Source organism: Theropithecus gelada, chromosome 8, assembly GCF_003255815.1.
Source record: "Theropithecus gelada isolate Dixy chromosome 8, Tgel_1.0, whole genome shotgun sequence".
In the NCBI taxonomy this organism is placed as follows: Eukaryota; Metazoa; Chordata; class Mammalia; order Primates; family Cercopithecidae; genus Theropithecus; species Theropithecus gelada.
In genome coordinates this window covers 145,680,971-145,701,470 of record NC_037676.1, presented here as the reverse complement: position 1 = coordinate 145,701,470, position 20,500 = coordinate 145,680,971, and the positions used below count along the sequence as shown (strand labels likewise).

General features: G+C 57.2%; 1 protein-coding gene across 1 annotated transcript in view; it reads left to right on the top strand.

Annotated features, from left to right (window-relative positions):
* Positions 1-20,500, top strand: part of ZC3H3 (zinc finger CCCH-type containing 3) — a 107,164-nt gene that overhangs the window by 60,735 nt on the left and 25,929 nt on the right. The window contains exons 5-9 of the mRNA XM_025395300.1: positions 1,298-1,485; positions 8,754-8,796; positions 8,874-9,032; positions 9,129-9,198; positions 11,589-11,720. Of these exons, the coding sequence (XP_025251085.1) occupies positions 1,298-1,485; positions 8,754-8,796; positions 8,874-9,032; positions 9,129-9,198; positions 11,589-11,720 (592 nt within the window). The remainder of the gene's footprint in view (positions 1-1,297; positions 1,486-8,753; positions 8,797-8,873; positions 9,033-9,128; positions 9,199-11,588; positions 11,721-20,500) is intronic.

Below are 20,500 nucleotides of genomic sequence, written 5' to 3'. Positions count from 1 at the left end.
GCACAGCCCTGTGCCAGGCCTGAGCTGCCCGTCCTCGCCTCCCACTTGACTGGTCCCTCTGCCGCCTGTGTATCCATGGCTGCCCAAAAACGTCCTGCCCACATTTGCTGCCCAGATTTGCTGGGGGCGCGGTACCCACCTCAGGAGTCGTGGCATCATAAGCAGAGTGTGAGCCCATGTGGAATGAAGCGCAATTTGCATGAGCTGATCACTGCTGAAATGCACCCTGGCAGCCCTGTGCCCTGCAGAGGCCCATGCCAAGCCCTGAGCCCCCCACCTTGGGGGCTGCTTGCCCGCGGGTCCGCAGGGCTGTGGGTGTGGCTGGCAGCTGCAGGGAGGTGCCTCTGGAGTGCAGCTCAGGCCCCTCCTGTCTTACTCTTCCCCTAGGCTGTGGAGTATCTGACAGGAGTGGGGGCTGCCAGGGCTCAGGGTCTGTTGGCCTAGGTCTCCTCCTCTAGCCAGGGTCATTGGCTCAGCTAACTCCAGGGGCTGTCGCGGCCTCTTCAGCCCTTGGACTTGCATTTCCCTCAACCTGCCTGGCCAGGGGTCTGTGAGGCTGTCGCTGTGCACTCTCAGTGCGGGGCTCTCTGAGCTGTGGATGAAGGGGAGGCAGGACAGGGTAGAGCTGACCCTATCGTGTCTGTGGTCCTGAAGGCCAGGGTGGTGTGTGCCGGGGCCGCTTTGGTAGAAATAGCCCCAGCCTTGAAGCAGACTCAAGGGAGCCTCAGCCCAGGTACCAAGGGCCAGGTGTGCTTCTCACCAGCACGTGGACACCTTGCAGCCCCTCTGCCCTGCAGCCCCAGGGACCCTTACCCCGCAGTGCACAGCCAGTTGGCCAGGGCGGGGTGGTTATGTCCACAGGAGAGGTGTGCACTGGAGGACACTGCTCCCTCACCGTGGCTCTTAGGGGCTCATGAGTTCCCAGCCTTGTGGGTGGGGTCGGGGGCACCACTTCCTGGGACTCCTTGTCAGTGTTCCCTGATGACAGCCAAAGTGTCCCTGAGGTGGGGTTCGGGGGCCAGAGGGGGCCAGAAGTCTCTTGGCAGCTGGGCCAGTGGCCTGTGGTCACCGCAGCTGGAGTGTGTGCCCACCGCAGGTGCTGCTCCCTGTCCCCCTCGGGAGGCCGGGCCTGGGCTCAGCCCCTGGCACTGACCATCAGAGCTGTAGTCTGTCCCACCGCAGGTGCTGCTCCCTGTCCGCCTCGGGAGGCCAGGCCTGGGCTCAGCCCCTGGCACTGACCATCAGAGCTGTAGTTTGTCCTGGGGCCAGGTTTGATGGGCATTTCCTGTCTCTGCAGGTCCCTGGTGCTGAACCGCCTGCGTCCAGTTGCCAGCGGGGGTGGGAAAGCCCAACCGGGCTCCCCTCGGTGGCGGAGCAAAGGGTACCGCTGCATTGGAGGGGTCCTGTACAAAGTATCTGCCAACAAACTCTCCAAGACCTCCGGCCAGCCTGGCGACGCGGGCAGCAAACCCCTTCTCCGCACAGGTGAGAGGTGAGGGCAGGGGCGCTGGGAGGTGACACCGTCCGGCCAGTGTGTGGTGGGCACTGCAGGCCCGACCCCCTAACCTCCAACATGCTGTGGCTACTCTGGGCCTTGGCTCAGGCCCCTGTCTTAGGGAAGAGGTCAGGGGCCTCATGCTCCTGGGGAGCCAGTCCAAACAAGCACTTCCCAAGTGGGTCACCTCCCAGCCTGGGAGTTAATTTCACTCTTCCATACACCCAGCGCCTTTGTAGCCATCCCTAGTGAGACTGACAGGGCAGCCGGAGAATGGAGGGTGCCAGGAGGCCGGCCTTTCGCTGGCATCCCCCGGGAAGGGCTCTGGAGTGGTGCCCGGTTCGTGTGACTGAGCGGCCCCTGATTTTCTGTGGGGTAGGGAAGAGTTGCTCACAAGCACCGTGTTTCGCTTTTGGAAAAAGGATGAGGCCAGGTACGGTAAACACGCCCGGGCGAGCGCACACCTGGGGCCGCGGTGCCCGTAATCGCATTGGCGACGCCTCGACAACTGTGTCTGGAGGCAGCCGGCGCCGCCACCTCGCACCCTCCCAGCCCAGGGAAACAGGCTCAGGAGAAGGAAATGCTTTGGATTTGCTTATCCTACAAATTAACTAGAAAAATATTTTGGTTTCAGTCCAATTTTACTCCTTCTTGTCCATCAAAAAAAAAAAGGGTGGGGGAGATTGCAAGCGGTGTTGGGATTGCAGAGGCTGGGCCCCGCTGGCTCCCCGACCCACCTGGGGCCTCGAGGGAGAACAGGTTCAGCCCTGGAGGAGGTGGACTCCAAGGGCAGGGTCTGCGGGGGTCAGAGGAGAGGCGGGAAGCGTCCTTCCCTGGAAGCCAGCCTCACTGGCCACCCTGCCTGGCTGTGTTCCTAGTGTTCATCTCCGGGCTCCAGGGGCTTCCAGGCTGTTTCCCGGGCAGGGTCGCTGGGGGCAGCATGGGGGCCCTGGCACCTGCCTCGCAGGGCTCTGAGCCACACTGTGGCTGGCCAGTGCCCCTGACCATGCCTGCAGGCTGGTGGCTGGGGCTGGGGGGCCTGGTGAACTGCGTGGGAATAAGTCCTCACTTGGTGAGGATCTGGTGAGAAGCCCTGGGTCCCTTCCTGGGCACTGTGTCACTCCTGTGTGTGCCTCCGCTTCCCCACCCGTACCTTGAGGGGCTGGGCGGTGTGATTTGTGTGTGTGGCCTCATCTCTGCTACACCCAGGGTGCTCAGTGCAGGAGCTGACTGAGAACATGGGGGCCTTGGTGAGGCTCCGCCCCTGGGGGATGCTGCCGTGGGTTGGGGGACAGGCCCTCCTGTCACCCAGCAGGGCCTTCTCTGGTTACCTCTGACCCTCTGACTCCAGAGCTTCGTGACTTGTGGGGCCCTACACACAGCTGTTGTATCATGGAGGGCAGGGGCCTCGGGCTCATCTCCAACAGTCATTCCCTGAGTGAAGCATAAGCCCCTGGCCAATCTCTGGCACAGCAGGTCCCAGGTGCCTGCGGCCATCCACCCGCCACCAGCCATGTGGGCCAACAGGGAGCCTGAGCAGTGGAGCTCCCGGGGCCGGCAGCAGGCGCTCTGAGGACGTCATGCTTGACCCCCCAGGGACAAAGCCATGAGGTGCCTCTCTGCTCATGCCGGGTGGTCCCACCTTTCCCCTGGGCCTCCTTGGCAGAGGCCAAGCCCTATGTTGGCTGGCACTGTCCTGAGAGCACTGACCCTGCAGGCACAGTCCTGGCACTGGCTTTCCTCTCTGGTCCTGAAGGCAGTGGACAGAGCATCCGGGCTGATCCCTCTGCCCAGGGAAGGGTGCCCCGAGCCCTCAGCTGCCTGCCTGGGTGGGAGGGTGCCCTGCACCTCCCACGGATGCTGCCTCTGACATCCCTAGTGCAGGGGGAGGCGCGGGCTGAACACGAGTGAAGATTCCTAGGGCCCACAGGCGTAGATTCGTAGACTCGTGTGCAGTCAGGCGGTCAGGGAGGCCTTTCTCATGAGCTGAAAACTGAGAGGAGCTCAGAAGGGACAGGAGCAGCAAGAGCATCCCTAGGTGACCGTGCAGAGGCCTGGGCGAGAGCGTGCCGGGGTGTGAGACATTGCAGGACCCCGTGCACAGCCAGCAGGGAGATGAGATGGGTTGGGGGCAGGCGGGGTCTGCCTGGCACCCCTGCACCCCCATTCAGGAAGCTCCTGGTAGTCATGATAATAGCATTGACTGAGGTTGATGGTTAAGTGGCCAAGACAGCAGCCATGGAGACCATGATGTCCCGACGTCCCCGAGAGCCCCGGGCGGCCAGGATAGGCAGCTGAGGCTGCTCCTGGCAGTCAGTCTGCAGGCCCTGCCCTGCTCTGCGGAAGCCGGAGCCAGGGAGGGGATGCCTGCTGCCCTTTCCAGAGCCAGAGTCCATCCCAGGGACCCACCCACTCAGGGAGTGGCCCCCACTACAGCAGCTGCATCCCACTCCCTGCACAGTGCCAAGGCTGGTCCCACCTCTTCACCCCAGATCGTGGTGTATCCTTGGGACTCTCCCCATACTGTGCACCTGTGGGACCCACGGAGGGGCTTGTGGCTTGGGTCCATCTCCCTGCACCGGGGTCCTTGGGTCGCCGGGATCCTGTGGTCCACTTATATTGGGCTGGGAGGGCCTGTTGGGGGAGGTGCACCTGCCACCCCGGCTGCTCCCATCCCTCAGTGTCCATGAGATGCCTGTGGCAGGCAGCAGGCAGGCAGCAGGTTTGCACTTGGCCCCTTCAGACACGGTGCCCACCACCAAACGGCCCAGGGTCTGAGCTTTGGGGAGGAGGGAGTGTATAGCCCTGGCCTGCTCAGCAGTAGGGAAGGGAGGGAGGGGCTGCCACACTCCTCCCTGGGAGGCTGCGGCGCTCCTGCGTCTCCCCTGCATCTCCCCCTCGGTGCCAAGTGCTGAGCTCCGCAGAAGCTTGCCTTCCCATTTACACACATGGCGGGCGCAGAGCCCCTGACATCACCACACTGTGAACAGTCTATCCCGGCCACCCTTGCTGACTGGCCCCTGCCTCTGCTGGCCCTTCCCTTGCCCCAGAGCCATCAGAGAGCCAGTGTGGTTCCCCCAGCCCTTCTGGGGCGCATCTCACCCCTGCACCAGCAGCAACTCAGAGCTCCCTCATTCGGCCTCAGCAACACAAGCAAGGAGGGTCTGGTGCACAGAGGCCAGTGGCAGGCAGGGGTCCTGGGGCCTCCTTCCTCCCACCCCTGCCCCTGGGGAGGCCCCGCCTTCCATCAAGTAGGGCTGCGGCCTCTGGTGTCCTGCTGGCCAGCCTTGGTGGCAACTGTGGCAGTCCTGGGCCTGTGCAGAGCCCAGTGAAGCCGCACCCACCCTTTGGGTCGACAGCCGAGGCCACAGCTCCAGCTGCCTGGGACCCCACCGGCCCTGCCTCGCCATGAGGAAGGTAGATGGCTCCCAGCTGTGGGATACCGCTGACCAGCCCACTTAAGAGGAATAATAATTAAAGAAATAAATTTCCTCCCCTGGTGTCAGCAGAAATTTGACTTCAACAAGAAAGTGCAGCCTTCTTGGAAGGGGTGGGGGTGGTTGTCCTGGCTGAGCCCCCGGGCTCTGGGCCCATGACGGCAGAGGACAGTGTGGTTTCTACCCCCAGCTTCCCCACTCCGTGAAGCCGAGCCCTCCCTTCCCGGCCCACCTGCCACCTGAAGGGCTGAGCTCCAGGGCCCCTCCCCACATACTCCTGTGTAGGCCCCCAGTGAGCATGGCCCATATATGGCCACCAAGAGCCTGACGGTCCCTGTGATGGGGCAGAGGCCCCAGTCTCTGGCCACAAGGCTGGCCTTGGCACCTGTGGTTGTGGCCCTCCCTGCTGCGGGCCAGCTGCTGCGTGTTCCTGGCACGTCCGGCCTCTGCACCTCCCCTGCTCGCCACCTGCCCTCCCTCCCTGGGGTGACAAAGGCCCTGTCTGAGAGCCCCCGCCCCACATTGCCTCTCCTGGGGCGCCCTCTGCCGCTGGCCGCCTTCTCCCAAGGGTGCAGCTTCCATGTACCAGACGGACGTGCCCTGGAGGGCCTGGTGGGCACGCTGTGAGCAGACCAGGGCTTGGCGCGGCCCTGCCTGACTTCCTGGGAGAGGGCTGGCCTGGGAATTGGGGCTGCCTGTGTGTGCCGCTCATTATGGATGTTGTCCCTTGGGCCAGGCAGCAGCTGTCCAGTGGGTGCTGGCCGGAGCAGGGACTGGAGGTGCTGAGGAACCTCTGACTTCAGGGCCCCCATCCCGCTTGCCTTGCAGGGCCTGACATCCAGCGGTGCCCAGAGGAGCCTGGCCCAGAGCCGGCACTGGGGCACCGAGCAGGGGGTGGGGCTGGCAGGAGCCGTGTCTATTCTGGGAAGATCCCGGGGAAGTGAAAGTTCTCTGGAATGCACGGCGCCTTCTGCTGTTGAGTTGCTGGGGGTTATTCAGTTGAACTTTTTAGCACCTCTTAGGCAGCCCCTGCCTCTTTTCCAGCCAGCTATTTTATGTGCATTTTTTAACACTGCAAAGCATTTGAAAAAGTGCCTCCTGTTCTTGTCAGAACTCCTGTCGTGAGCCTCACACTGGGAATTTTTTTTTTTTTTTTGAGACGGAGTTTTGCTCTTGTAGCCCAGGCTGGAGTGCAATGGCGCAATCTCGGCTCACAGCAACCTCTGCCTCCCGGGTTCAAGCCATTCTCCTGCCTCAGCCTCCGGAGCAGCTGGGATTACAGACATGTGCCACCACACCCAGCTAATTTTGTATTTTCAGTAGAGACGGGATTTCTCCATGTTAGTCATGGCTGGTTTCGAACTCTGGACCTCAGGTGATCTGCCTGCCTCTTCCTCCCAGAGTGCTGGGATTACAGGCATGAGCCACTGCGCCTGGGCGACACACTGGCATGTTTTTTAAATAGCACAAAGTGGAAAGGGAAGTAACCCCCCCCCCCGCTGCACCCCAGTCCTGCCAGGCGGGCATGTGATGCCGGCATGTCCCTGGCTGGGAGCGGATGGCGTCACAGTGTCACCGGCAGCCTGGGCAAGAGCCTGGGAACCAGCAGTGTTGACAGGCCGCCGCATTGCCGCGTCCCTCACCACACAGTCTGGCAGGGCATGCCCGTGCTGCCTGGACGGGACCCTGCTGCCCACCCAGGGACAAGGGTCCCAGCCAGAGAACAGAAGCTGCCCTGAGCTCCCCCCCACATTGGTCCCCCCCGCCCCAAGACCCTCATCACCCTCCCTTTGCCCTTGGCCTCCCCACACTCCCCAGGTTTCTGCCTTCCTCAGTGCCTCCTTTCCTGCCCCCAGGCACCATTACTAGCTCCTGCTTCTGCGCCTGCAGGGCTCACTTGCCACTCAGCTCTGGAGCTGCCCTTTTGAAACTTGAGATGGTCTGAGAGTGGGGACACTAGGCAGGGTCCCTGAGGGCGAAGGGCAGCAGCACCATTGACCCCAGCCAGGGAGCACCGGGCTGGATGCAAAGCACAAAGCGAGGAGTGTGGGGGGCTCCAGCCTGAGGGTGCAAAGGAGAAGACGGCTTGGGTCCTCGGGTGGGAGCCTGCGGCTACTGGGCCATCTGGGGAGTGAGGACGAGGCTGCTCTCCAGTGCTCAGAGTGGGGCAGGGCTGGCTATTTGGGGCTGGGCAGCTTTGGGACGTCCCTTTTTAAAGCAGGATGGCTTTGTCGCCACCTCAGGTCCCCAGAATTTCTGAGTGATGTCATCTCTGCCTCTTAACTGCAGTGTCCATTTCAGCATTTGCCCTGGAGGAAATTGGATCTGGTCTGGGCAGGATCATGCGTGTATTTGAGGAACCCGGGAAAGCCGCCCTCAGCAGGCTCGCCCTGCCCTGCCCACCCCATGATCCTGGGTGACCTCTGTCTGTAAAAGGCAGGCAGGACTGTGTCACCGGAGTAGACCCTCCTCCTCCAGGTGGCACCCCCTCCCCGCCTCATCCCCTTGGCTCTCAGGCCTCGCAGCACTCGGCCATGTCCAGTCCCAAAGTCCATTCCCTTCCTGCCACCGCTGCCCTCTCAGGCCGTGGTGTGCAGTTTCAGAAAGGCTGGGGTGGTCCTTATGCTCAGGGTTTTGAGGAGTATCTGATGAGGCACCTCTAAAATTTAGAGTAACAGGCACTAGCCAAGATCTGCTAGGGCCAGCCCAGGGCCTCAGGGACAGGTGCCCTTCCCCCAGGAGCCCACAGCTGCAGTGGACAGCCGGGCAGATGCCTCCGCCGAGTGGGCTTTGCCCCCACACCTTCTCTGCTGCATTTCTTTAGTTTTACAGTCCTCTAAAAATCAGAAACCGCTCTTGCTCCTAAAAGGCCAGACCGGCCGGGCGCGGTGGCTCACGCCTGTAATCCCAGCACTTTGGGAGGCCGAGGCGGGCGGATCACGAGGTCAGGAGATCGAGACCATCCTGACTAACACAGTGAAACCCTGTCTCTACTAAAAATACAAAAATTAGCCGGGCGCGGTGGCGGGCACCTGTAGTCCCAGCCACACGAGAGGCTGAGGCAGGAGAATGGTGTGAACCCGGGAGGCGGAGCTTGCAGTGAGTGGAGATCGCGCCACCGCACTCCAGCCTGGGAGACAGAGCGAGACTCCGTCTCAAAAAAAAAAAAAAAAAAGCCCAGACCATGTGTGCCCCATGGGCCATATTCACGCCTCTGGTCTAAGTGACCCTGCAGGTCCCCCACAAGCCCCAGCCCAGGCTCTGGCAGAGGGAGGTGCTGCCGTTAGCAGCTGTTCTGTTTACAGGGCAGCTTCCTGGGTAGCCGGGGCTGAGGAGAGAGCCAGGAGCAGTGTCCATTGGCCAGTCACTGCCTCGGCCCAGGATGGGTACCCAGGGACATGAGGAAGCCAGCAGGGGGGTTCCAGCCAGCAGAGTGTGGCCCTGGGGAGCCTGACCAGGGAGGCCGCAGGGACAGGCGGGCGGCTCCAGCCCACATGGCCAGGCCCTCCGCGGGTGCTGCCTGGCCTTGCTGGCTCTGAAGGCAGGGACAGGAGCCCTTCCTGGACCCTGCCCTGGAGAAGAGCCAGACACAGGGCCCAGCAGCTCCCCACTCTCAGGTGCTGTGTCCCCAGAGGGGCCTGGCAGGGCCCAGGGCGTCTGAACCACTGTGGGGAGGGGAGCTCTGGGCAGTTTCCTGGAGGGGAGGCTTTGCCTGAGCTGAGGGCTGGGACCCCTGAGGGCCTTCACTAAGGGGGTTAGCAGGGAAAGGGCCTGTGGGCAAGGCTGTGGCCTGCTATGACCCGTGCCTCTCTCCCCAACAGGCCGGCTGGATCCTGCAGGCAGCTGTAGCCGTTCCCTGGCCAGGTACTGCCTTCGGGCTGGACAGTGGGTGGGGCTCCCTGCTTGCCTTCGGGCTCACGCACCTCTCTCCCTGTCTGCAGCCGGGCTGTGCAGCGCAGCCTGGCCATCATCCGGCAGGCACGGCAGCGGAGGGAGAAGAGGAAGGAGTACTGCATGTACTACAACCGCTTCGGCAGGTGCAACCGCGGCGAGCGCTGCCCTTACATCCATGACCCTGAGAAGGTGGCCGTGTGCACCAGGTGCCCTCCTGCCCCCGCCTGGGGGAGGTTCTGTGCTGGGCCCTGCCCGTGGTCCCTGCTGGCTCTTCCTCACACCCTTTTCTCCTGGTGCTGCAGGTTTGTCCGGGGCACCTGCAAGAAAACAGATGGGACCTGCCCCTTCTCCCACCATGTGTCCAAGGAGAAGGTGAGTGCGGCGCTGGTGGCCCTGTTCCTGTGCACCTTTCTCTGGGGCCTTGGCCGTCTGGCCTCTGGGCAGATGGTGCCCACAGCTTTCCCTGGGCTTGGGACATGCAGATCCCTGCCCTGGCGTCCTTAGAGTCTGCTGTACCGCCTCTACCCCACTGCAGGTTTTGCACCTGGGCTACACAGGAAAGCAGCACTGATAGGGTCCCCGCTCACCATGCACAGGGGTCTCTTTTGCCTTCTCCTGACAGCACCAGGCCTCACCAGATCCCCAGGCCCCCCTTACACATGCCCAGGGGAATGTGGTCCCATAGGTGCCCCTGTGGACCCAGGGCTGAGGCCTCAGGGCCTCTTCAGACTGGGCTTGGCAGGAGCAGGGAAGCTGTATGTGAGGGGCTGGGTGGGGAGGCTGCCTGGGCAGAAGGCAGGAGGGAGGGGCTGGAGGGGAAACAGCTGGACTCCTGGCTCATGCGGTTGTCCCCGCCTAAAACCCCACAGACTTGCTTTGAGCCAAGGTGGGTCCCCTGCTGGGAAGAAGCAAGAGCGCCCCGGGGCTGGGGTCAGGGGTCAGTGCTGGCGGGGACACATGTAGCTCTTGTGCGCTGGACTCAGCCACGGTGTGACCACAGCATGCGAGTGGAGTGAGGGCTGCCTTGGATGAGGGAGGCGGTGTTGGGCAGGGGTGCTGCTGCCGCAACAGCTTTTCCCCTTGAGGAACTTGAAAAGAATCAGCATTTTTCTCCCTAATAGAGCTTCGGAACTCTGTTGTGAGCAATTTGGAAATTCACGTCGAGTTTCGGGTTCATTAGCTCCCAGCTCCAAAGCCAGAGCACATTCCAAGCTGTCTAATGTGGACGCCCCGCACCAGTGCCCTGAATTAATGTTATTGTTATTTGTGTGGATGTGGCGGGGTGCAAACAAGGTTAATTGAAATGAGAACGCAGTTTCCTCTTGATAACAGCCCCGCTCTGACAGCCAGGAGGAGCTCCGTTTGCTGTAGAGTTGGCTTTATCATCCCTTTTTATTAGAGCTAATTTGGGCTCTATATCAAAAACCACATTAAGGGAATTGTCTACAGCCCACCACCGCCAGCCCCAAACGGGCCCCCAGCCCCTCTCCCCTCTGCGGCTGCAGTTAAAAGACAATTAGAAATAAACTCCCGCTCGATAAATCACCCTTTGTTTCTTTGCCTTCTCCCTCCCTCCCTCTCAGCCCTGGCCGCTGGCTCTCTGGACCCCTTCTTCCCTCCTTGGCTTTAGACAAGTTCCTCCCCCATCCCCAACCTCGCCCCAGAAAAGTGACTTTTTAAAGCCTCTGGATCTGCCCAGATCCCCCAGGGCTCCTCAGGCCCCAGCAGCTCTGAGCAGGCTGGAAAGGGGAGGGGGACGGGGGTAGTGGGAGCCGGGAGGGTAGTCTGACCCAAGAGGGAGCAAGGCCCTGGGAGGGGAGTGGGAATAGCCTGGGGCAAGGCTGGAGACCCCTGGGTGCTGGCAGGGGCTCTGTGGGGGCTCCATGCTGAGGCCAGACGGTGACATCTTTGTTCTGGACTCCCAGGCAGCCCAGGAGGAGCCTGTGGTGGCCCACAAGGGGCAGGGAGATGTCTCCTGGAGACGGCAGGAGACCCCCTGCTTCCCTCCCTGGGTGGCCCTAGCCCAGCCATTGCTCCTCAGGCCTGAGGTTCCCCCAAATGGGAGGAAAGTTGCATTGCTTCCCTCTCCCAGCCCAGTGGTGATAACAAGCACTGAGTATGGCCAGCGGCCCTGTGCTGGGGAGGAGGACACTGCAGGACCCCTCCTGCTGACAGCCTCGGCCTCCACGGTGCTGGCCTGCAGCCAGTGCCACGCCAGGCCTGCTTTCAGGTAGAGCCCAGGGACACTGCCTGTGGTCTACAGGTCAGGTGCCCACCTAGAGCCCAGGGACACTGCCTGTGGCCCACAGGTCAGGTGCCTGGAGAGCCCTCTGTTGGGTGCTGGCCTATGGCTTGTCCTTCCACCTAGACACTGGTCCCCATGACCTGAGAGGCTCCAAGGGCAGCCCTGACCACAGGCTAGTGGTTGGGAGCCCTGGCTGCCATCTTGCCCTGGACGGTGGGCAGGCTCAGAACAGGTGAGGGACTCAGAGGAGGGTGCCCCTGAGGCTGAGCCACAGGGCTGCTCCATGCCTCCTCTGGACAGAGCAAGGGCAGGGGTGTGGCTCACCTGGGAAGGCGGGGGGCCCACTTCTGAGCAGCAGCCTCCCTGCCCCACGGGTCCTGGTGGCTGCCCTTCCTGCCTGCTGGTGCCGTCGTGTCCATTTCTCCCTCAAGCGGGGCTGTAGGAGGGTCCCCAGCCACCATCTGTGGGCCCTGGAGGGTGGCCGCCTGCTGGCCCTCACTGCTGGCCCTCCCCGCAGATGCCGGTGTGCTCCTACTTCCTGAAGGGCATCTGCAGCAACAGCAACTGTCCCTACAGCCACGTGTACGTGTCCCGCAAGGCTGAGGTCTGCAGCGACTTCCTCAAAGGCTACTGCCCCCTGGGTGCAAAGGTGAGAGGTCCGTGGGAGCCCGAGTGGGCGGGGTTCCTGTGGTTTGGTCCTCCTCTGTTCACTCCTGGGTGCCTACCGTGGCTGGATGACCCTTCTGCAGCCCTGAGGTGGTCAGTGCCATCACGTCCACCTCACAGGTGACTGAGAGAGGTCCAGCAACTGTCCTGGGGTTGCACAACACCAGCACAGGGCGGGGTTTGAACCACGGGAAGGTGAGATGCAGAGGACCTAGACTTCCAGGTGCAGCACGGGTAGCCTGGAAGCTGGCCCCCCATGGTAGGGAGCAGCTCCTGGAATGTTGCTGGGGATGGCAGTGTGGTGAAGGGGATATTGGAGGCCAGGGGGCCGGCAGGGCTATAGGTGGATGTGGGGCCAGCAGCCTCCACAGGAAGGCAGCGGGTGGATGGGCACTCCCACCCAGCCTGGGTCAGAGGGGTGGGCCGGGCAGAGCCGAGGGGGCTGCCTGAGCCGTGGCTGGCGAGGCTGGGGTGAGCTGGCACTGGAGCTCATTGTGGGGCACCACTGCTGGGTGGGGAACTGGGGACCTGGGCTGCAAGGGTCACCTGCAGCTGATGGCTCCAGCTCCCCTCTCCCCGGGGGCGTGACTGACTCCTGCGTTGGGGAGGTGCTCACAGGCTCACCTGTCTGGGAAATTCCCGGCAGTGGAGCCAGCTCCTCCCCTCTGCCTCAGCCTGCCCTCTTGGCTTCACCAGGACTCCCCACCCCAAGCCATGTAGCCTCAGCATCCCCAGTGGGCCTGGTCCCAGGTACAGCCCCCCTCTCCCCCAGCCTCTCATGCCTGTTTCTCTCCCTGCCTGGGGGCTCCTGCACCTGGCCTAGGGCTGGTGGCTGAGGGTGGGGAGGGGCCGGAACTAAGGGACCTGGAGATGCTCCTTGTCCCTGGCATCTTGAGAGGAAGCCCCGGGGCCTGCAGCCATGGCTCACTGCCACTGGGTCCTCACACTTCTGAGTGTTGGCACTGCCTCAGGGTCTGCAACCTCCGTGAAGCCGAGAACACCAGGCACCCCAAGAACCCTTTCCCCGCCCACCCGCAAGGACGCCAGACCCTAGGCTCTCCTGCCCTCCCTTGCTGGGTTCCCCTGTGGGGTGCTGTGGAAGCTGGCCACACACTCCTTCCTGTGCACAGCGCTCTGTGGTGGGCCGGGCCCTTCCCGGCATCCTCTCCCTCATCCTCAGTCCTCACATCCACTTCCCGGGAGGAGCCAGCCTTCAGCTCCTCCTGCTGCCAGGCCAAGGGTTGGCCAGGCCGGGCTCCCCAACCTGAAACCTGGCAGGGAATCCCCTCCAGGGAGGTAGGGCCTGGCCAGGGCAGCCCCAGACCCTGTAGGGGCAGTGGCAGGATCCCCATGGAGGCCATGGCTGATGATTGTAAAATGTTTCAATTTAAATGAAAATATCAAAGTGATATTTAGGTCCTGCTTCTATTAGTGGAAGTGCTTACTGCTGCCTTTCCGTTTGTCCGCGCCGCGGCGCCCGCATGATGGATAGCAGCTTGTAATTATATATGGGAAAGCGCTGAGCCGGCCAGATCCAGTGAGGACAGGCGGCAGCCCGGGCCTGCGAGGGTTAATTTTATTCTCTAAATAATGTGAAAAGTGCTGAATCGTCACCTTGCGCCTGAAGTAGAAGTCCTCAAGCGGACCCCAGAGAGTTTATAATATTCCACTGAATCAAGTGGAATTGTTAACCTCGCTTCATAAAGCGACGGCTTGTTAAAGAGCCACATTCCCTTTCCTTGTGAATAATTTAGGCTGGGAGTAAATCTCCGCTCTTTCCCCTTTTGGGGGGCCACGGCTGTGGCTCAGGGGTCAGCCTCCGCCAGATGCTGCCTGTCCTGGATATCAGGACGGGGATGACTTCAGACCGCCTGTTTGTACACACCTGCGGGGTCTGCCGCGTCCTGCCACATCCTCCCTGGTAGACGTCCCTGTCTGGGTGCAGCGCTGTTTTCCTCCCTTGCCTTGGGAGCTTGCTCCATCCTTGTCAAAGGGATCTCCCTGGCTGATAACGTTTTGCTGAGGAGAGACTTTGAGACTAGAAAACCTCACCTTCTCCCCTTAGTCTTAATAGCCAAACGTGTCTATCTGCTGTCAAATTCTGATCCGCTGCCTGCGTCCTTGAACAGAAGAGTTTTCCCTCCTCCGTGCTCACTGCTCGCCTGTGTGTCCACGGGTGTGTCCGGCTGGCCCATTGCCATCCCCTTTCAATACTCATGCTGCCCTGCCGGGGCTCCTGCCCTTATGATGTGCCTGACAACTTCTGCAGCCTTCCTTGCTTTCTGGCACCCAGATGCTCCCAGCACCCGGCGGCTCTGGGACAGCCGCTCCTGGCTCCTTGTGGGTGTGCTTAAGACTCAGGGTCTGGGCCAGGCGTGATGGCTCACACCTGTAATCCCAACACTTTGGGAGGCTGAGGCAGGTGGATCACCTGAGGTCAGGAGTTTGAAACCAGCTTGGCCAACATGGTGAAATCCCATCTCTACTAAAAATACAACAAATTAGCTGGTTGTGGTGGCAAATGCCTGTAATCCCAGCTACTCAGGAGGCTGAGGCAGGAGAATTGCTGGAACCCGGGAGGTGGAGGTTGCAATGAGCCGAGATTGCGCTGTTGCACTCTAGCCTGGGCGACAAGAGTGAAACTCCGTCTCAAAAAAAAAAAAAAAAAAAAAAAAGATTCAGGGTCTGGGCACTGCTCCTGGTGGCTCTAGATGGGACAGCTGCTCCGGCAGGGCACCCTGGTTCCTTCTGGGTGTTTAGGACTCAGGATCTGGGTGCTGCGTGTGCTTGTTGCGGCTGGGGTGTTGGCTGCTGCCAGCGCCCCCAGTGCACAGGGCTGGGAAGCATCATGTGCACATGTGCAGGGGTGACAGTGACTCCATCCCCGCTTCTGCGTTGAGAGCTCCTGCACACCTTGGCCCTCCTGCATCTGCAGCGCCTGCTCTGTGAGCCTCCATGCTGCCATTTTCTCCATGCCCTGTGTGTGGCTGGTGCCTGTCTGCAGGGAGCTGCTGAGAGGGGGAGGACCCTGACTGAGTCTTGGGTTTCAGCTCCCCAGTGCGAGCTGAGAGTTGAGACACCTGGGATTCCCCTCACGCACACCCTGCCTTCAACCTCCAGGCTTGAGGGGCTCCTGTGTCCTCTAGACAGCGCCTGTCTTGATTTTGGTCACATACAGCGCTTTTCTGTTGTCACCCTTGCTTTTGCCAGTGCTGCTTTGTTAGGCCGAATCCTCCGTCCTTTATGAGGCGGGGTCCTGACATCCTTTGCCCTGTGATTTGTGCTCGGGAGTCTTGTTTAGGACCAGTCTGCACCCATGGTCACAGAGGGCCTCCTGCATCGCCTGCCGCTGGCTCAAGAGGCACCTGTGCGTGTAGCTTGTCCCTGCGCAGTTGCTTCCTCCTCTGGCCTCAATCTCCTTTTATATACAATCAGGATAACAGCACTGCCTATCTCAGAGGGGCATGGCGACTCTTCGGGGGGTCACAGTGGACCTGGCAGCATCCTGGGCGGCCCCTGGCATGGGGAGGCCTCCCTACAAGTCGGCTGCTGTTCGCTGTTCTTTATTTTCGTGTTGTGTGAGGTGGGGCCCCACTTAGTTTTTCTTCATGTCATGGATGCTTTCCCCTCAACAGTGGTCTAACCCTTTGATTTGTGGTGTCAGCTTAAAAAAACAAACAGCTTTATTGAAGTACAGTTTCCCTCCCACACAATTCCTCTGCTCTAGGTCTGTGGTTCTGTGGGTTTGAGTAAACTCAGAGTCGTACAGCCGCACCATAACGCAGCTTTCCATAGTTTTCATTGCCCCCCAGAATTCCCTCAGCTCTTTTCGTCATCAGTCCCAGCCCTGCCTTCCTACCACTCCTGGCCCCTAACACTCATCCACTTCTGCCTCTGTAAGTTTCTTTTGTGGGCCTTTCGTGTAACTGGAATCGTACAGTACACGGTCATTTGGCATCTTTGATTTTGCATCATGTTTGGAGGTCTGTCCTGCAGCACCTCAGCGCTGCCCCCCTTTTTATTACAGAGGCAAGCCACTGCAGAGACTCGCCAAACTTTGTCTGTTCATGAGCCGGGGACATTCGAGTGGTTTCCAGTTGGGGACTATCGTGAATAATGCTGCCTCGAACGTCTGCGCACGAGCCTTCGTGTGGCCAATGCTTTTGCTTCTCTTGGGTAGACACCTGGGAGTGAAATTGCAGGGTCATAGGGTCACTCTGGGTTAACAGCCTCCTGTTTTCTAAAACGGCATCACTGTTTGACACTCCTGCCAGCAGCGAGCAAGGCTTTCGTGTGTTTACTTCCTCGCTAGCTCTTGGTGTCTGCCTGTCTGGCACAGCCGTTCTGATGGGCGTGGCCACATCCCTGGGGTTTCTGGCACAGCCGTTCTGGTGGGCGTAGCCACATCCCTGGGGTTTCTGGCACAGCCGTTCTGGTGGGCGTAGCCACATCCCTGGGGTTTCTGGCACAGCCGTTCTGGTGGGTGTGGCCATACCCTGGGGTTTGGGTTTGTATTTCCCCATGGCCTGGATGCGCAGAGCACCTGGGTGCTTATGGACCATTCCTGTCTTTTGTGAAAAACAGCTTTATTGAGATATAATTCACATACCACGTAATTCACCCATTTTAGTGTACAATTCAGTGGCTTTTGGTATACTTTTTAATTGTGGTAAAATATATTTAACATAAATTTTGACCATTTTTAAGTGTCAAAATGGCACTTAGTTAAATAGCGTTAACTACGTTCACAACACTGTAGAGACATTCCAAAATGTTCTCCTCACCCCGACAGAAACACTGAGTATTCACTGAGTATTCAGCAACGGCTCTCCACTCCCCGCTTCCCAAACCCTAGTTAGACACCTAGCTAGTTATCTCAGTGAAGTCGCCTCCTCTAGCTGTGTCCTCTGAGTGGATCGTACGTCTGTCCTTTGGTGTCTGGCGTCTTTCACTCGGCGTAATGTTTCCAGGGTTCACAGGTGTGGCACCACCTCGTTCCTTTCTTATAGCAGAGTAACCTTCCGTTGTGTGTGTGCTGCGTTTTGTTAGTTCTGTCATGTGTTGGTGGGTATGCGGCTGCTGCAACTAGTGCTGGAGTGATTCCTGACCGGCAGGGATCTGTTTGAGTCCCTGCTTTCACTTCCTTTGGGTGTATATGGAGGAGTGGAATTGCTGGAGTCTGAGTAATTCTGTGTTTAGCTTTTTGAGGAGTCGCTAAACTGTTTTCTGTTGTGGCTGCACCATTTTACATTGCCAGCAACAGCGCACAGGCTCCGGTTTCTGCATATCCTCCCCACCACTTGTTGTGGTTGAATTTGTTTATTCTTTTTTTTTTTTTTTTTTTTTGTGGATTCTTTAGGGTTTTCTTACAGTCATCAGCAAACAGATAATTTTACTTCCTCCTTTTCAATTTGAATGCCTTTTCTTTTTTTTTTTTTTTTGAGACACAGTCTCACTCTGTCGCCTGGGCTGGAGTGCAATGGCACTATCTTGGTTCACTGCAACCTCTGCCTCCTAGGTTCAAGTGATTCTCCTGCCTCAGCCTCCCAAGTAGCTGGGACTACAGGTGCATGCGCCACTAAACCCAGCTACTTTTTGTATTTTTAGTAGAGACAGAGTTTCACCATGGGGCCAAACTCCATGGTCTCAAACTCCTGACCTCAGATGATCCGCCTGCCTTGGCCTCCCAAAGTGCTGGGATTATAGGTGTGAGCCACCACGCCCGGCCTCTAGCTAGAACTTTTAATACTGTGTTGAACTAAAATGGCAACTGTGGGCATCCTTGTCTTTTTCCTCATCTTAGAAGAAAAGCTTTCATTTTTTCACCATTGAATATGACGTTAGCTTTGGGCTTTTATGTGTAGTGTTTACCACACTGAGGAAGTTGCCTTCTGTCCTATTTATTGTGTTTTTTTTTTTTTAATCATGAAATGGTGTTGAATTTTGTCAGGTCTTTTTCTACATTAATTGAAATGATCTTGTGGTCTTTTTCCTTTGTTCTGTTAAGGTGGCCAGCGCATGACTCTGACCATATTGAATCACAGTCAGTCACAGTCTCGTTAATTGATTTTTGTGTATGAAACCATCCTTGCATCTGGGAATAAGTTCCACTTGGTTATGATGTGTAATCCTTTTATTGGTTTGTTTTTGAAATAGAGTTTTGCTCGTGTTGCCCAGGTTGGAGCGCACTGGTGCGATCTTGGCTCGCTGCAGCCTCCGCCTCCTGGGTTGGAGCAATTCTTCTGCCTCAGCCTCATGAGTAGCTGGGATTTCAGGCGCGCGCTGCCAGGCCCAGCTAATTTTTGTATTTTTAGTAGAGGTGAGGGTTTCGCCATGTTGGCGAGGCTAGTCTCAAACTCCTGACCTCAGGTGATCAGCCCGCCTCAGCCTCCCAAAGTGCTGGGATTACAGGCGTGAGCCGCCGCGCCCGGCCTGGATGTGTAATCCTTTTAATGTGCTGCTGAATGTTTTGCTGAGGATTTTTGCATCAATATTCATAAAATATATTGGTTGATAGGTTCCTTTTCTTTTAGTGTCTTTGTCTGGTTTTGTTATCAGGGTAATACTGGCCTCACAAAATGAATTAGGAAATGTTTCCTTCTCTTAAACATTTTGTAAGAGTTTGAGAAGACTTGGTGTTGATTCTTCTTTTAATTGTTTTAGTAGAATTCACCAGTGAAGCCGTCTGGTCCTGTGCTTTTCTGTCTTTTTTCTTTTCTTTCTTTTCTTCCTTTCTTCCTTTCTTTCTTCCTTTTCTTCCTTTCTTTCTTTTCTTTCTTTCTTTTCCTTGAAGAACAAGGTCTCGCTATATTGCCCAGGCAGGTCTCGAACTCCTGGGCTCAAGTGATCCTCCCACCTCTGCCTCCTTAAATGCTGGGGTTACAGGCGTAAGCCACTATGCCCAGCTGTGTCCTGGGCTTTTCTTTGTTGGGAGATTTTTGATTACTGACTCAATCTCCTTGCTGCTCCTAGTTAGATTTTATACTCTTCAGTCAGTTTTGGTGGATTGTGTATTTCTAGGAACTGGTTCATTTCATCTAAGTTGTCAATTTTATGTGTGTATAATTGTTTGAAGTGTTTAATAATTGTCCTTTTGATGTCTAAAGAATCTGTAGTGATACTGGAAATTTCATTTCTGTTACTGGAAGTTCGTGACTTCTTTTTTTCATTGTCTGTTTTACTAGAGGTTTGTCAATTTATTGATCTTTTCAAAGTACCAGTTCTTTATTTTACTGATTTTTCTCTATTGGTTTTCTGTTTTCGATTTCACTGGGCTTTCTGCTCTTATTATTTCTTTCTTTGCTTACTTGTGGTTTATTTTGCTGTTTTTTTCCCTCTACATTCTTGAAATTGGAGCTTAGATTATTGATTTGAATAATTTGAATATTTTCCTTTTTTTCTGAGATAGGGTCTCACTCTCACGCAGGCTGGAGTGCAGTGTTGCAGTCATGGCTCACTACAGCCTCAGCCCCCTGGGCTCAAGCAATCCTCTGCCTCAGCCTCCTGAGTAGCTGGGACTACAGGTGCATATCACCATACCCAATTAATTTTTTAAATTTTCTGTAAGACAGGGTCTTGCTGTGTCACCCAGGCTGGTCTCAAACTCCTGGCCTCAAGCAATCTTCCCACCTCAGCCTCTCAAGTAGCGGGGACTACAGGTGCATGCCATCATGCCTGGCTAATTTTTGTACTTTTTATAGGGATGAGGTCTCGCTATGTTACCCAGGTTGGTCTCAATCCCCTGAGCTTAAGCAGTCCATCCACCTCAGCCTCCCACAGTGCTGGGATTATAGGTTGAGCCACCAAGCACAGCTCCTGTGAGTTTTTTGTTTGTTTTATGTCCCTTAAGATTTTCTTGGCCGGGCGCGGTGGCTCACGCCTATAATCCCAGCACTTTGGGAGGCCGAGGCGGATGGATCACAAGGTCAGGAGATCGAGACCATGGTGAAACCCCATCTCTACTAAAAATAGAAAAAATTAGCCGGGCGCGGTGGCGGGCGCCTGTAGTCCCAGCTACTCGGGAGGCTGAGGCAGGAGAATGGGGTGAACCCAGGAGGTGGAGCTTGCAGTGAGCCGAGATAGCGCCACTGCACTCCAGCCTGGGCAACAGACCGAGACTCCGTCCCAAAAAAAATAATAATTAAAAAAAAAAAAAAAGAAAAGATTTTCTCTTTGCCCTGTGGATTATTTGGTAAAAGGCAAAAGAGTCATATGATCTGAAGAGAAACCAGAGTATTGCCTGTAGATTATTTAGAAGTGTGTTATTAAGCTTCCAAGTGTTTTGAGATTTTCCTGTTACCTTTCTTTCATTGATTTCTAGTTTGATCTATGTTTATTAAAATCATACAAATTTTAATTCTAAGTTTCTCACGGTTTGTTTTATGGCCGAGGATATGGTCTGTCTTGGTGTATCTTCTATATGTACTTGAAAAAAAGTGCGTATTCCACTGTTGTTGGTGCTCTATAAATGTCTAACAGGTCTTGCTAGTTAAAGGTGTTTCTGAGTTCTTCCTTGACGATTTTCGGTCTGGTGTTCAGTTGTTGAGAGAGGTGTTGAAGTCTCTAACTATAATTGTGGATTTGTCTAGTTCTCCTTTCATAGCTATCAGTTATTGCTTCATGTATTTTGCAGCTTTTCTGTTTGGTGCATATACATTAGAATTGCTGTGCATTCTTTTTGTTGTTGTTGTTTGTTTAGAGAGTCCAGGTCTCGCTTTGTTGCCCAGGCTGGAGCTCAGCGGCGCAATCACAGTTCATTGCAAC